Source organism: Canis lupus, chromosome 29, assembly GCF_048164855.1.
Source record: "Canis lupus baileyi chromosome 29, mCanLup2.hap1, whole genome shotgun sequence".
Classification (NCBI taxonomy): Eukaryota; Metazoa; Chordata; class Mammalia; order Carnivora; family Canidae; genus Canis; species Canis lupus.
The window spans coordinates 15063778-15079335 of NC_132866.1; the positions used below are offsets into that span (position 1 = coordinate 15063778).

The window sequence follows — 15558 nt, forward strand, 5'->3', positions numbered from 1 at the left end:
ACAAACAATGCTAAAAGTTTTTATCATTTTTTAGAAATTTAATCCATATACAGTTATGTAACAGTTTTCATTTAATTCTATTACTAATGCCACTTCCAGAAAACATTTTAATATACTATATCTCCACCTATGGATGACACCACAACAAAGCAAAATGAAGTATTCCTTAGAGATTGTGTTTGTGTATGTATCTTATGAAATTGCTAAAGCTATGAATTTTCTAAAAAATAGGATCTGTGTATTTTTCTTTATATCTGCAGTATTCATCAATCTGTCTGCAATATTGCAGGAGATTAATATATCTTTGCTGAACAAAATGAAAGCACTATATACACAATAAGATTTTTGGCAATAGGTAAAGAAGGCAAGAATCAGTTAACTTTCAAATCATATGCTCCCATACATATCTGACTTCTCAGTTCAAATTATTTTTAAGCAGACAGGCTAATTTTTAAAACTATATTTTAAATAGACATGGTGAACATCTGTAATTTCTAATCTTACCAGATAGAGAGAAAAAAATAAAACAAGGGAATCATTACATTTTGGAATTCAGTAAGAGAAAATGATAAAAAGTAAGTTAACACTAAAGTCACTAAATACAAAGAGAGACTTATTTGAGTGCATTATTTATAGTTTAAAAAAATCTTGCTCTTTTGACAAAAGAACATGTTTTACGGAAAGCTATATGTAGATATTAAAATGCTTAAACATTATATAAAATAGATTAAAATACTAAGAAATTATGTAAGAAGTTGCATAAAGTACATAATTTTAATTTCTCAACCCAAAATAACATTTTCTCATTACTCTCTTCACTGTGCCCACTCCTCTCTAAGTAAGATAGGTGCCTAAGGAGGTAGAGCAACTCATTTTATAAAACATTGCTACACTGCATTAATAATAAGAACCATTTTACCACAAATTTAGCATTTCAGAGAATATTTTATCATTAATTATTTACCCATGACATGACCTCAGTAAAGTATAACTTGATATTATTACTTCTTCTATTTTTGTTCCCATAAAATAATTAGATATAGAAGGAAAGAAAATGTATTTGCCTCTAGAAAAGTAGTTTGCTACTCAGAGCTACTAAAACCCCATCTCTGGTTGTTAGTTTATTTTTAACTCAAATTTCACGCTGATAATGCTAAATTCAAATTTAGGTTTTATGCAGTATGATTATGAAATGTGCAAGAAAGTAGTGTATCATAAACACAAGGTCAGTCACTCAGTGGACACTGTCTTATCCCAGGCAATGCTGTTTTTATTGATTTTTAAGCATTAGAAAAGCAGACCTGAAAGATAAGCAAATAATGTGGTAAAGCTCCATATATTAATATATTTTTTTAACTTTTGAAGAACTGCAAGTTTAAGATAATTAAAGAAGGAAAAATTGCAGATACAGAAAATGTAATATCATTCAAACATACAGACCCACTAGTAACATTAAGTTGATCGGAAATAACCTTAGGAGTGCCTAGGTGGGTCAGGTGGTTAAGAAGCCACTACTCTTGGTTTTGGCTCAGGTCATGATATCAGGGTAGAGAGAGACAGCCCTGTTTGGAGCCCCACTCCAGCTTGGCATCGGTGAGGAGTCTGCTTGAGATGTTTTCTCCCCTGGTCTGTCCTGTCCACTGCCCCACCCCATTCTACCCCACATCTTGATAGCTAAAATAAATAAATATTTATTTAATTAATATTTATTTTTTTGATGAATATTTTTAAAAAATCCTTGCATTTAAGGATCTATTATTCTATGAATTTTGCAGGTTTTTTTCTTAAGATTTATTTATTTATTTTAGAGCATAAGAGAAAGAGCACACACATGCGCAAGTGGGAGAAGGGCAGAGAAGGAGACAAAGCAGACTCCCTTCTGACCACAGAGTCCAACGTAGGCTGGATTTCAGGGTCTCTGAGTGGCAATCAATAGTCGGGCACTTAACTGACTAAGCCACCCAGGTGTCCCTACTGAGATCATGACCTGAGCCAAAAACAAAAGTTGGACACTTAACCAACTGAGCAACCAATGCACCCCTGCAGTTAGATTTTAACTGAGGCAAATTACAATTAAACCGCTCAAAATGTGGTAAAAAATGGTTTCTACTGAAAAAAAAAATAAGTTCTTGTAACTATTAAGATATGTAGGATACTTTCACTAACCTTAGTCAAATATAAGATTCACTACCTTCAATACAAGCAGTAACTAAATATTTTGATGGGTTTTGCCTTATGATACTTATTTAAAACTCAAATTTCAGTTTAAAACTGAAGATTATTAAGCATGATAATATTTCAAGAGACTCCTTTTACCATATCCTTGCTCCTAAGGAATATTTTTGTAATGCAGTGACAATTTATCTAAAATTGAATGTAACATTGAAATTAAATGTTTCAATACCTCTGTAATAACCACAAACTATAAAAAAAAATGAACTCATTCTTCTAGTGTATTATAATATTTCTACTGGTCAATACCCACTTATTGTTTCCATTCATTAGCACAGCACCCCACCCAAAATAAAATGTCTATATTCTTAATAAGGTTATCATAGAAATGAATGTGAAGTTCCGATACGAAGAGGTATATTAAAATGAAAGTCCTTTGTAGTTGTGTTTTTCTGTTTTTAAGAGCCCTTGAATTGTCAATAGTGTTATTCAGAAAGTGTTACATCAATAACAGGCCTCTGTTATTAAAATTATATCACAAAAATAGTATAGATGTGTTTGTGAGAAACCAAAGCTTCAAATAGCTTCTTTTTAAAAAAGCACCATGCCTGGTTGAATTAAATAATATATTTTAAAAATCCAAAGAATTTTTTCATTTTAAACCAGACCTAATATTTAGAAAACCAAATAGTATAATTCCTCTAACAAAATCATGGAAATATTAAGAAGGGAGAATCCTTTAAATAATATTCATATAGTGTTACAAATAAATTACCGTTATACTAATAATAAAGGTCCTCTGAGGCTTACAATAGTTGATGTCTTAATGTTAGAGAAAGTGACATATCCACATAAAGCAAACATTCTGGGATCTTTCCCTTTGGGGAATATTTGAGTTAACCTAATAGTTAAAACTGAATAGAGGATCAAATAAAAACACATTTTTACCTCCATCCAAATAAAGTCTATAAATGGGGTAATTACAGTAGCTACAACTAGTGTAATTAAAAGTCTTTGGATCTTTAAATCAAAATAAAATCTTTTAATAATGTAAAATTATTATCTAATAATAGATTACTGTTAGTCACCTAATGGCATCTTTATCTGTACATCAACAGAGGAATGGTTTCTAAGACATTAAGAATTCTGTATTTGAAAGATTTAATAAAATTAAATGTGAGAAAACACATCACAATATTTTTAACATGACATTATAAACAATCACATGACCTCTCAACAAGATAAATTTTTGTACTTCAGTAGGGGTAGCAAAATGAATTCAATCATTACTATAAGACTCACTACCTAGATGAGCTCTAGAGAGAGGGGCGTTATATGGAGGGATTTTCAGGAAGACATGGTAATATTTAGAAGGACAGATTAGACCTGGCCCAGTGGTCTTAATCTAGTTTCACCCTTTGCTCTGTCCATGTGCACCACATATTTTGAAAGATTTTGACTTCTGATAAAAAGATACATTAAATTTGTATTTTAAAAATTAAAGTTTAATATCGGCTTGCCAGAACTTCTAATATGCAAAAATAACATTATTTCCTTGAATTGATATAATCTTAACCAAAAGCAATTTCTCATCTTGAGAAGTGTGAAAGTTTTATAGGTAAGTGAACTATTCACATTAGTTTTCTCAAATATTTAATACTATTTCTAAACTTTAGTTATTAGATTTAAATATTCCTAGAGCTTGAGGAATTAGTTATACAGTACAATCACTCCTCTTTAGAGGAAAGGAAATTCAATTAGGACACTTACCCATTTTCATAAACTAGTTAATAACAGAGTCATACAATGATCTTTTCACAATGCTCTATTTCATATAGTTGCATTTTATAAACTTTAAAAATCAAGTATCTAAACATTGGTAATCATAATGAGGTCTGAACCCAGGCTCCCTGATTGATCTCGACTTCTTTTCTAATGATTAGAAGCATAAATTGTCATTTGCCCTATGCCATTATGGAAGGCCTTCACAGTGCCTGCCTACGAAATGTTTTTCGGTTCCTGAACCCATAATTTCACCTAACAGATGTTTTAACGTGTAGAAGACCCCTATAAGGTGCCTGGGTGGCTCAGTGGTTGAGCAGTCTGCCTTTAGCTCAGGACATGACCCCATGGTCTGGAATCAAGTCACACATCAGGCTCCCTGCATGGAGCCTGCTTCTCCCTCTGCCTCTGTCTCTGCTTCTCTCTCTCTGTGTCTCTCATGAATAAATATATAAAATCTTAAAAAAAAAAAAGACGACTGCTTATCTCCACACAGAATTCCACTTCTTGCCAAATATTTATGTATTTATATTTAATAAGATCTTTTTCAATTAGATCACTTTTATCACGGGGTCGGTCATACCAGTATATTCTTACTGATGTTGCCTTGGCATTATACAGAAAATCAAAAAGAGAGACGATCGAGATGAATTATTTATTTCTGGGGGAGGGCTGTCAGGTAGACACTGAGACACTGAGTTTTAATTAATGTTTGAAAACTGAAGAATAATTAAGAATGACTCACCTCATTCACTAAATATATAGCTTAGAGTATACTGGACTGGTTTTAAGTCTATAAATATAATATCTTGTATATGGAGAAAAAGATGGTAAGCAATTATACCACTGCTTTACATTGTTGCACAAAATCATATACATAAAAATATACTGGGAAATGCAACAGCAAATAAACACTTATAATACTAACAACAGCTTACTTATATTGATACTAATAGATTATAATACTATTGAAAGCAGAAATTTGCTTTTTATTATATAAGTATAAAATAATAAATCTGCTGCACATTTATATTCCTCAGATTATTATATTGCTTTATTCCTTTCAATTAACTAATATATACAAAATTAAGGAACTATCTAATATATTTATATCATTAGTTATTCTGCAAGAATACTACTGTTTTTGTAAATCTTAGGATTGAGGGAACATACATGATTAATTCTGACACAGAAATGTATCAAATTGAGATGCACTTCAAACATACTTGAATTATCAGATAATCACAAAATGGTAGATTTGATTACTTTAAAAAATCTAGGAGATAAAAACCAAAAAATAAATATTTGTCACTGAAAATTGTAATTACAACAGAGATGCTTATAAAACTAGTTTATATAACTATCTAAATTAAAGAGATTGCAAATCATTTAATCAATATGAGTTCTAACACTATTTAAAATAACTGTCTGCAATTAACATTGCAATTAACCAATGCTTCTACAGATACTGACTTAAAATGACAGTGGTAAAGTTTGCTCTAAAGTCTAAAAATTCTAGATTGATTTGTTCAGTATTAATAAGTAAAGCTGATTTGAAACTCTGTACTTGAGTGGCACATACTAATAATCAAGCAATACAGATTCATGTTTACTCAGATCCTTAAGCAAAATATTAAATAATATTATTGATACCTCTCTCCGTCGAGAAGCCCAGCAGGTTTGTTTGATCTTCCATACCACTGCAGCTACCAGCAATAAAGATAAAAAACAACTGGAAAATAAAACACAAGTAATTTTCACTTAAAACATTGGAAATATGTAATGAAATATTCAAGAATATGTATAGAATTTAAAAATATATAGAACTAACCACTCTGTCTTGGAAAATAATTAAAGCAAAAATGGAAAAATAGCGCTTAAAATGTTTTCAAGTAAAAAACAAAGTATACAGGTAGAATAAATATTTATATTCCTTTTTAAACAGTATAGTCTATCTTTAAGATATTCCCTGTCAAAGAAATATAAATTTGTAACTCTGTTAGTCTTATGAAGCAATAGAAATCTATTTAGAATTACTATTGAGTCATAAAAGCTGGGAATTTTATAAATTTAAGTTTCACACAGATTCATTCATTTTATCCATATTAGCAACTATTTTAGATATGAGAATATTCTAGTGGTTCTCAAGTGAATATAATTTTGCTCCCCACTCACCCCTAGGACACATTTGGAAATATCTGGAAACATGTGATTATCACAATATTGGTAGGGGTGCAACTTGCGTTAAAAGAGTAGAGCCAGGGATGCTACTAAATATCCTGCAATGCATAAGACTGTCCCCAATGACAAGTTCTCCAGTCCAATGTCAGTCATTTTGAAGTTGAGAAAAACCAGTATATGCTAATGTTTACACTAGGAAATAATTCAGTTACAGTGTTCATACCTATGGTCTATATATATTAGGTAAAACATGCAATAAGCTATGAACATGCAGGATACTTTGTTAGCAGTGATTTGAGACTAACAAATCTCAAAATAAAAGAATCATATATATTTAATTAATTGGTTCCAACTATGTGTCACTCTTTTCTCTCCCTTTGCTCTGAGGTCAAACAGCATGCTACGAAAAGACCCAAGGGAGAGCAGATAAATTCACTAGTCACTGGTCACTACAAAAACCTGGTACTCATCCTTAACTTATAATCCTTGTATTCTTCAAAACATTCACTCATAAGCTATGCAAATTTTAACACTTTCCACTCTTGTTAATTTCTTAATATACTTTTTCTCCTTGTCTCACTTGAAGAGAAGATCGTCGAATATCCTACAATGATGATGAAAGTGGCAATTCTAGCATCTGTCCATTGAATGCTGAACACATTTCAAGATACTGTACTAAATAATTCATTCACACTGATGCTTGGATTTAGTTTTATGAGAACACTTCAAGATAGAATATATTATTCTTATTTTTAAAAAGAAAAATCCAATGCTCAGGAAGTTCAAAGTAAATTGCTGAAAGTCACAATTGCTTTGCTTTTTCAAGGTTGCTTTGGCTATTTGGGGTCTTTTGTGGTTCCATGCAAATTTTAGGATTGTTTGTGGTAGCTCTGTGAAAAATACTGTTGGTATTTTGATAGGGATTGCATTAAATGTGAAGATTGCTTTGGGTAATAATAGACATTTTAACAATATTTGTCTTCCAATCCATGGGCATGGAATGTTTTTCCATTTCTTTGTGTCATCTTCAATTTCTTTCATAAGTGTTTTATAGTTTTCAGAGTGCAGGTTCATTACCACTTTGGTTAAGTTTATTCCTAGGTATCTCATGGGTTTTGGTGCAATTGTAAATGGGACTGATTCCTTGATTTCTCTTTCTGTTACTTTATTTTTGGTGTACAGAAATGTAACACATTTCTGTATGTTGATTTTGCATCCTACAACTTTACTCAATTCATCTATCAGTTCTAGAAGTTTCTTGGTGATATCTTTAGGGTTTTCTATATAGAGTATCATGCCATTTGCAAATAGTGACCGTCTGACTTTTTCCTTGCTGATTTGTATGCTTTTTATTTCTTTTTTTGTCTGATTGCTGTGTCTAGGACTTCAAATACTATCTTAAATAACAATGGTGAGATGGACATCCTTGTTTTCTACCTGACTATAGAGGAAAAGCTCTCAGTTTTTTCCCACTGAGGATATTAGCTGTGGGTTTTTCATATATGGCCTTTATAATGTTGAGGTATATTTCTTCTATCCCTACTTTTGAGGTTTTTATCATGAATGGAGGCTATACTTAGCCACATGCTTTTTCTGCATCTATTGAAAGGATCATACAGTTCTTACCCTTCCTTTTTTTAATGTAGCATATCACCTTGATTAATTTGTGAATACTGAACCACACTTTCAGTCCAGGAGTAAATCCCACTTGATCATGGTGAGTGATCCTTTTAATATAATTGCTGGATTTGGTTTACTAGTATTTTATTGAGAATTATGGCATCCAGGTTCATCAGAGATATTGGCCTGTAATTCCCCCCTGCCTTTTTTTTTTTTTTTTTTTTTTTTTTTTTTGTGGTGTCTTTGTCTGGTTTCAGTATCTGGGTAATGCTGGCCTCAGAGAATGAATTTGGAAGTTTTCTATTTTTTGGAATAGTTTGAGAAGGATAGATGTTAACTCTTTTTTAAACATTTGGTTAAATTTGCCTGTGAAGCCATCTGGCCCTGGACTTTTGATTGCTGGGACACTGTCTATTACTGACTCAATGTATTTGCTGGTTGTCAGACTCTTCAAGTTTTCTATTTCTTCCTATTTCAGTTTTGGTACTTTATGTATTTCTAGGAATTAATCCATTTCTTCCAAGTTGCTCAATTTATTGACATAGAGTTTTTCATGATATTCTCTCATAATTGTATCTGTGATGTTAGTCATTATCTCTCCTCTCTCATTCGTGATTTCATTTACTTGGGTCCTTTCTCTTTTCTTTTTGGTAAGACTCACTAGGGGGGTTATACGTTTTATTAACTTTTTTCAAGAAAATCCCTTTATTTTCTTAGTTTCCCTTTATCTTTCCTGATGTAGTAGAAGGTCAGTGAAGGTAGGTCACATTCCAGGTTTCCTCTTTTAAATTATGGACATTCCCTAAATCCCAGTTCATACCATGCTGTTACCTTCTCTTGCTCTCAGAAAGAACGAGTTCAGTTATCCTCATGGCCTCAACTATAACCTCAATTGGAATGATTTCCAAACCTATATTATTATACCTGCCCTAATGAGAGCATCTTATCATTAAAGGTGATCTAAGGGATTTAATTCGGATGCCCTCCCAGGAAAGAAATACCCAGCACAACTCTGTGATCCTGCCTCTAATCGCTCATCAAAGCTGAGAAACTGCTTACTCACTAGTCACTGCATTCTATTTTTAGCTAGCTCAAACTATCAAAGTGTTCTTCTATTAAGCTCTTTCTAACCTTTGTCAATCAATGCTGCTTCCTTTGTCTTCTGGTTTACACTGAATCAGTCCATTCTTTCTTCTATATGGTAAGGTTTGTTTATATATTTGAAAAACCTGCCTAATTCCCTCTAGTTCAGTGGTTCTCAATCAGGAGAGTTTTGGGCTCCAAGGGATATTCGGTAGTGCCTGGAGACATTCTAGTTTCACCATTTGGTGGACGTCTAGCGGAATGCTGGTAAATACCTTTCAATACACAATCTCACTCTCCTGCCAGTAACAAGGATTCTCCTAACTCAATATGCCAATTGTGCCTTTGAATCCTGTTCCAGTCTGAATTATTAGAATTGTGGTTACACTTCCCTTATTCAGATTAAAATTTTAACTGGTAAAATATGGTACTAATGATTAATACTTCAGATAAGACCAAGGATCCATATATCTGAATTTCAGTCCTATCAATATACTTAAGAATTTTAACATAAGAGATATATCACCTCCAATCTACTATGCCCAAACAGAACTCATAAAGAGCATTCATAATAATAAAATAACATCCATCCAGTAATATGTACCAAGAACTATGTTAGGTGGTTTACACATATTATTTAACTACCACAAATATGCATGATATACTATGTATACTGCTATGTATTTATTTAAATGATAAGAAAGCCAAGTCATGGAAACTTTAAGTAAGTCACCTAAGTGACAAGTCTTAAATTGCAGTTCTCCCTTCCTCCTAACTTTGTTTCACCATTATTTTTCAGCTAAAATGTAAAAACACATTCAACTTTAAAATCCCTGTAATGAATCCAACAACAAATCTCACCAACAGTTTCTTTCAGAATTTGTGCAGTAATAGACAATACTACATATGCTAAAATTCATTTACATTTAATAATTAAAGACAACTTAAGTATCAAAATGCATTTTTATTTAATAATTTGTAATTCACAGTATTTTCCCCCAAAAAAAGTTACATGATAGAGATTCAGTTCAAGATGCTGGAGACTGGTTCAATTTCTCCATGAGGGATCTAAATTCTTTGTGATCTAAATTTCATGACTCAAGTAAAAAGTGTCGTCTTAATAATGGTGCAGAATGCCAATATAAAATTTTGTTTATAATTTCACCTCCTTGTGAAGAGGAGATATGTACTTTAGGGGTTTGCAGCAAATGCTTTCTATGTTTATTAATATTAGGTTATTGGTAAAACCTATCAGTAAAAAGAAACCATGATGATACAAATAAATAGGCAAAATAAAGAAATAGTTCAAAAAATCCTTCTAATAAAATTTTATAATCTCCAATAAATATTAAAAACCCAGTAGAATATATCTCTGTTACTGGCATATAGTAGGTGTTATTAAGCTTTTGTTAAATGAATGGAATTGGTTCTTTAATTGATGTAAAAATCTAATAATTGTTCTGACAGTAGATGTCCTTATTTGGCAATTTTAACCTTATATGAAGGTAATGTTTACAAATGCTTTAATTTGATTTTTTTATGATTCTATTTATTTATTTAACAGAGAGAGAGAGAGAGAAAGAGTGAGAGAGAGTGAGCACAAGCTGGGTGAGCAGCAGGCAGAGGGAGAGGAGGAAGTAGGCTCCCCACTGAACAGGGAGCCTGATGCCAGGCTCGATCCCAGGACCTTAAGATCACAACCTGAGCTGAAGGCAGATGTTTAACTGACTGAGTCACCCAAAAGCACCTCATGCTTTTAAGAAAAGAAACTGCAAATAAAAGTTACAGTTCTTTTTTTGAAAATCTACATAAAACAAGAAACTGCAAATAAAAGTTACAGTTCTTTTTTTTTTAAATCTACATAAAACAAAACCAGTTTACTAAGAACACTTGCTTTCTTAAACAGCAAAAACCTAAAACACTTGACAAATTTACCCAGCATTGTGGAAAACTCATCCTTTTATGATCATCAGAAAATCCCAGTCCCTAATGACAATGCTAGACACCTTCAGGATGACAAAATTTCCATCAGTCTTACTTACTTGATGGAGCAGTGCACTGCACATTACCTTGTCCTTTCCACTGGTTCCCTTATGCCCAATGGACGTGAGTGACAAATAAACTGTTATTCAATAAAGTGACTAAGTTTCTGAGTTTCTATTTAATTAGCTTTTCCCTAATATATTTCTTAAGTCAAAGGTCTTAATAGGCAACATCAAGCATTAGCATCCTTTAATCCACTACGTGGCACTTTTGTCAGAGAAAAACTAGTTTCACTGCTTTCTTTCATAATTTTTTTCCTATCATATTATACAACAGCTCATATTGCTCCTTGGTATATGATATGGGGAGGACATGCAGGAATAATTGGGCTTTCATTTTTTAATAAAGTCTCCTGTATAATAATGCCAGAAAATCTGAAAGGTTCAACGTCATTCAGTAAAATCCTCCTAATAGAAACAGAAGGAAAAAAAAAAAAAAGGCAAGAAATATTTTTTAAAAATTAAGTACATGAGCTACAGGGATAAAAAAAAGGGAAGCATAGGAATTTAGGGAGAGCTATTTCAATAATTTGATTTTAACCTTCATAAAATGGTCATTATAGAAAGGATTCTTAATGTGAAAACCATAGAACTCATTAGGTATTCTCATTTAGCAAAAATTAAAAAGAATTTAATAAAAGTAACACAGTGTGGTATAAGGTTATATTGTAAAACAGGTTTCCAGTGACAAAGAAATATCCTCTGGTAATAATGTAGTTGGCCAAATGCAAAAAGAGATAATATTGTCACTATTTTATAGCAATTTGAGGTTAATTGGTCATAAAATTCAGTCTTAAATACATATTTTAAAAGATGGTTTGGGCATATTAATATTTTATTTCAGTAAAAAATATTACAAACTAGGGAACTGTGTTGAAATATAGAAATATATTATTTTAAAAAGTAATTTACCTCCTAATTATTGCTATTCCAGAAAATATCTTTCAAGGGTTTTAAAAAGACCTTCCTAACACTTGAAGGATGTCTTTTTTCTTATCAACTAAGACATTAACAAAATAAATTGCTAACTTGGAATGCAATAAAATTTGCATATTTAAAAAAATTATTTGTTTCAGTTATTAGGTTGGCAACAATGAGGAATCAACAAAACCTAGTGGGTAAAAGTGGAAAAGCAATGTGTTCATTGCAATAAATTGGTACATTTTTGAGGATTGTTAAAGTAAGAGTTAACAATACCTTAGGATGCTTTGTTAGTTAAAATGATTTCAAAGGCAAGAGACAGAACTCTATCACAAAAATGGTATAATATTGGGACTAAATGGATATTATACTCCTTGCTATGAAATAAATTGTATTCCACCCAAATTTCTATGAGAAAGCCTGACATCCAATGTGACTGTATTTAGAGATAGACAGTTTAGGAGGTGATCAGGTTAAATGAGATCATAAGGGTGGGCCCTGATCCAAAAGGATTAGTGTTCTATAAGAGACCTCAGAGGGCTCTCTTTTTCTTCCTTCCTTTCTTCTCTGTTCCTTCCTTCCTTCCTCCCTTCTTTCCTTCCTTCCTTTCTTCCTGCCTTCCATTCCTTCCTCTCTCTGTCTCTCTTCCCCTCCCCCCCTTTTTTCATGTTTTCACTGTTTTTATTCATTAATTTTGTCAGATGGTTTAGTAGGGTATGGGGGGTGGATGGACAGGAGCTGTTCCCCAGGTCAGGACAAGCTGGGGGCTCCTGGAGGAGGAGGGAAGACTGTGTCAGCCTAGCCCTCAGACTTGTGCGAGAGCCCCCAGAATGGAAGGATGGTGAGGGGATGGGTGTGCCCTTCGGCCCAGGGTAGGGAAGCTATAACAGGCTATGGACCCACATCAGAAACAAGTTACAAAGTTAGAAACCTGGGGTAGGGGTCAGGAGCTCCCATCCCTCCCTCCCTCCCTCCCTCCCTCCCTCCCTCCCTTCCTTCCTTCCTTTCTTTCCTTCCTCTCTCCCTTTCCCTCCCACCTTCTCATTCTCCCACCCTCACTCTCTCTTCTTCCAGTGAACACACACTGAGGGAGGGCCATGTGAGCACACCCCAAGAAAGCAGCCAACTATAAACCAAGCAGAAGCCTACATCAGAAACCAACCATACCAGCACCTTGATCATGGATTTTTTTTAGCCTCCAGAATTGTGAGATAATAATTTCTGTTGTTTAAGCCATTAGTCTGTTGCATTTTGTTATGGCAACATGAACAGAGGCAGATTTTGGTACTATGAAGTGGGTGCTGCTGTAACAAAAACCTATAAATGTGAAAGCAGCTTTGGAACTGAGTAATGAGTAGAGACTGGTGAAATTTTGAGAAGCATGCTAAAGAAAGCCTAGATTGCTGTAATGAGACTGTTTTGAAGAATTGGGATATTACAGGCAATTCTGGTGAGAGCTCAGAAAGAATCATGTACAGGTAGAGAGAGAATCTCTCTTTTTAGATTACCCATAAATAATCACAAACAGAATGTTGATATATAGATGGATGTTAAAAACTGTTCTGGTAAAGTCTCAGATGGAAATGAGCAACAGGTTAATGGAAACTGGAAGAAAGGCCATCCTTAATATTTTTTGAAAAAATATTTATTTATGTAGTTATTTTAGAGAAAAAGAGAGCATGAGCAAATACACATGAGCAAGGAGAGGGGCAAACGGAGAGGAAAAAAGTCTCCAGCAGACTACCCGATGAGCATAGAGCCCCAGATGGTGCTCAATCCCAGGACTTTCAGATCATGATCTGAGCCAAAATCAAAAGTCATATGTTCAACTGACTCAGCCACACTGGTGCACTGTGGCCATCCCTACTATAAAATGGGAAAGAACTTAGCTGTATTGTGTTCTAGTGTTTTGTGGAAGGTAGAACTTGCTATAAAACTGTAAATTTAACAGAGAATAGTTCTAAGCAAAGTATTGAAGATGTAGTTTTGAACCTCCTTACTGCTTATAGCTAAATGCAAGAGGAGAGATGAGTTGAAGAAGAAATTGCTTAGAAAGGAACCAGAACTTGGGAGATTTGGAAAATTCTCAGCCTATCCATATCGCAAAAGCTGAGAAATCATGTTCTGAAGATAACACCAAGGGGGTGGCCGAGCAAGGATTTATAGAGGAGATCATGGGTATGATGCAGAGATTTAATCAGCCATCTCCTCAGAATGAGGAACAGAGATGAGATTATACCAGTAGAGACACTATGAGTTTGAACTAAAGGGGACAAAGAAAGCAAGACAAAATGAAAAAAAAAAAAAAAAAAGCTGTCAGACTTCTTGGATTCAATAGTTTGGGACCATAGAACTATTCAGTAAGAACATGTTTTATCCTTTAAGGAAAGGAAGTGAGCCTGAATTTCAGTCAGAGATCATTAGGGCAAGACTGGTTCCACCTCAGTTTTAAAGGGTGGGGCCTTTCTGGTTTATGGGGACCAAGATGCCACTACCCAGTGTCTTGGGGACAAACCTGCAGCACAGTGCTACAGGGTCAGAGCCCCCTCACCATGCTAAAAGGACAGGGCCACTCTGTAAGGCTGTATGGTGATGCTGTCACCGGAATGGACCTGAAGGTAGGGTACTGAACCAAAGAGGATTATTCTCAAATCTTTAAGGTCTGATAGAATTTGCCTTGCTAGGTTTTAGACTTGCTTGAGACCAGTTACCCCTTTCTTCATCAGAAGCCAATAGAATTAGTGTCCCTATAAAAAGAGACCTCAGAGAGCTTGCACTCTCTCTCCATGTACATGCACTGAAAAAGGCACAGCAAAAAGGCAGCCATCTACAAACCAAGAATTCTCACACCAGAAACCAACAATGCTGGCACTCAAATCTTCAACTCTCCAGGCTGCAGGGCTGTAAGATTAAAAAATTTCTGTTGTTAAAGCCATTCAGTCTATGGTATGGCATCCCAAGCAGACTAAGACACTCCTCAAAGTCAAAAGGAAGAATAATTCCCAGGTTTGGACTGACTGATGAGTGCCCTAGCTCCATTGTTCTCTGATTCTCTAAACTATATACTTGGCTGTGCATCAGCTCTGTCCTCAGACTTATTTCCCTCTTGGGGACAAAAATGGATGCAGGGATTCCAGAATTCACATTATATACCATTACACATGCCCACTCTTCACCCAGCACTTGGCTATTGAAGGCTGTGAGCTAACTGGCTTTAGCCCGTTAGTGAAGCTAGTGAAGAATCAATCCCACACAAATAAAATCATTGCTATATAGCCATATGGAAGGAGTTAAATGAAGGCTGAGAAATAATTCATAAATCCATTTCAGCTATCATTTATGTAAAATTCATAGGAAGACAACTAAATGAACCTCCCCCAGACTGCTAACAGATTTACAAATGTATAAAGCATATCTGATAACTCTTCAATTCTTCCTTGAAGTATTTTACAAAAAGTGGAGTGCTCTCAAGCCTCCATGGCAAGATATTAAAAATACAACATCTAGTAAGAAAGATCTTCCTGGTTAACTTCTCCTGTTACAAATAACCTGCCTAGAGAATATCTTAATCTTCCAAATTTGCAACAAAAATGATAAATGACCACAGCTTTGTAGTACAACCTGAAATCTGGCATTGTGATGCCCCCAGATATGGTTTTCTTTTGTAAAATTCCCCTGGCTATTCGGGGTCTTTTCTGATTCCACACAAATCTTAAAATAATTTGTTCTAACTCTCTGAAGAAAGTCCATGGTATTT

At 34.0% G+C, this 15558-nt stretch overlaps 1 protein-coding gene across 2 annotated transcripts in view; it reads right to left on the bottom strand.

Annotated features, from left to right (window-relative positions):
- Nucleotides 1–15558, bottom strand: part of ATRNL1 (attractin like 1) — a 784866-nt gene that overhangs the window by 402513 nt on the left and 366795 nt on the right. For both annotated transcript variants that reach the window (XM_072805187.1, XM_072805188.1), the window contains exon 26: nt 5608–5686. In XM_072805187.1, coding sequence (XP_072661288.1) covers nt 5608–5686 — 79 coding nt within the window. The remainder of the gene's footprint in view (nt 1–5607; nt 5687–15558) is intronic.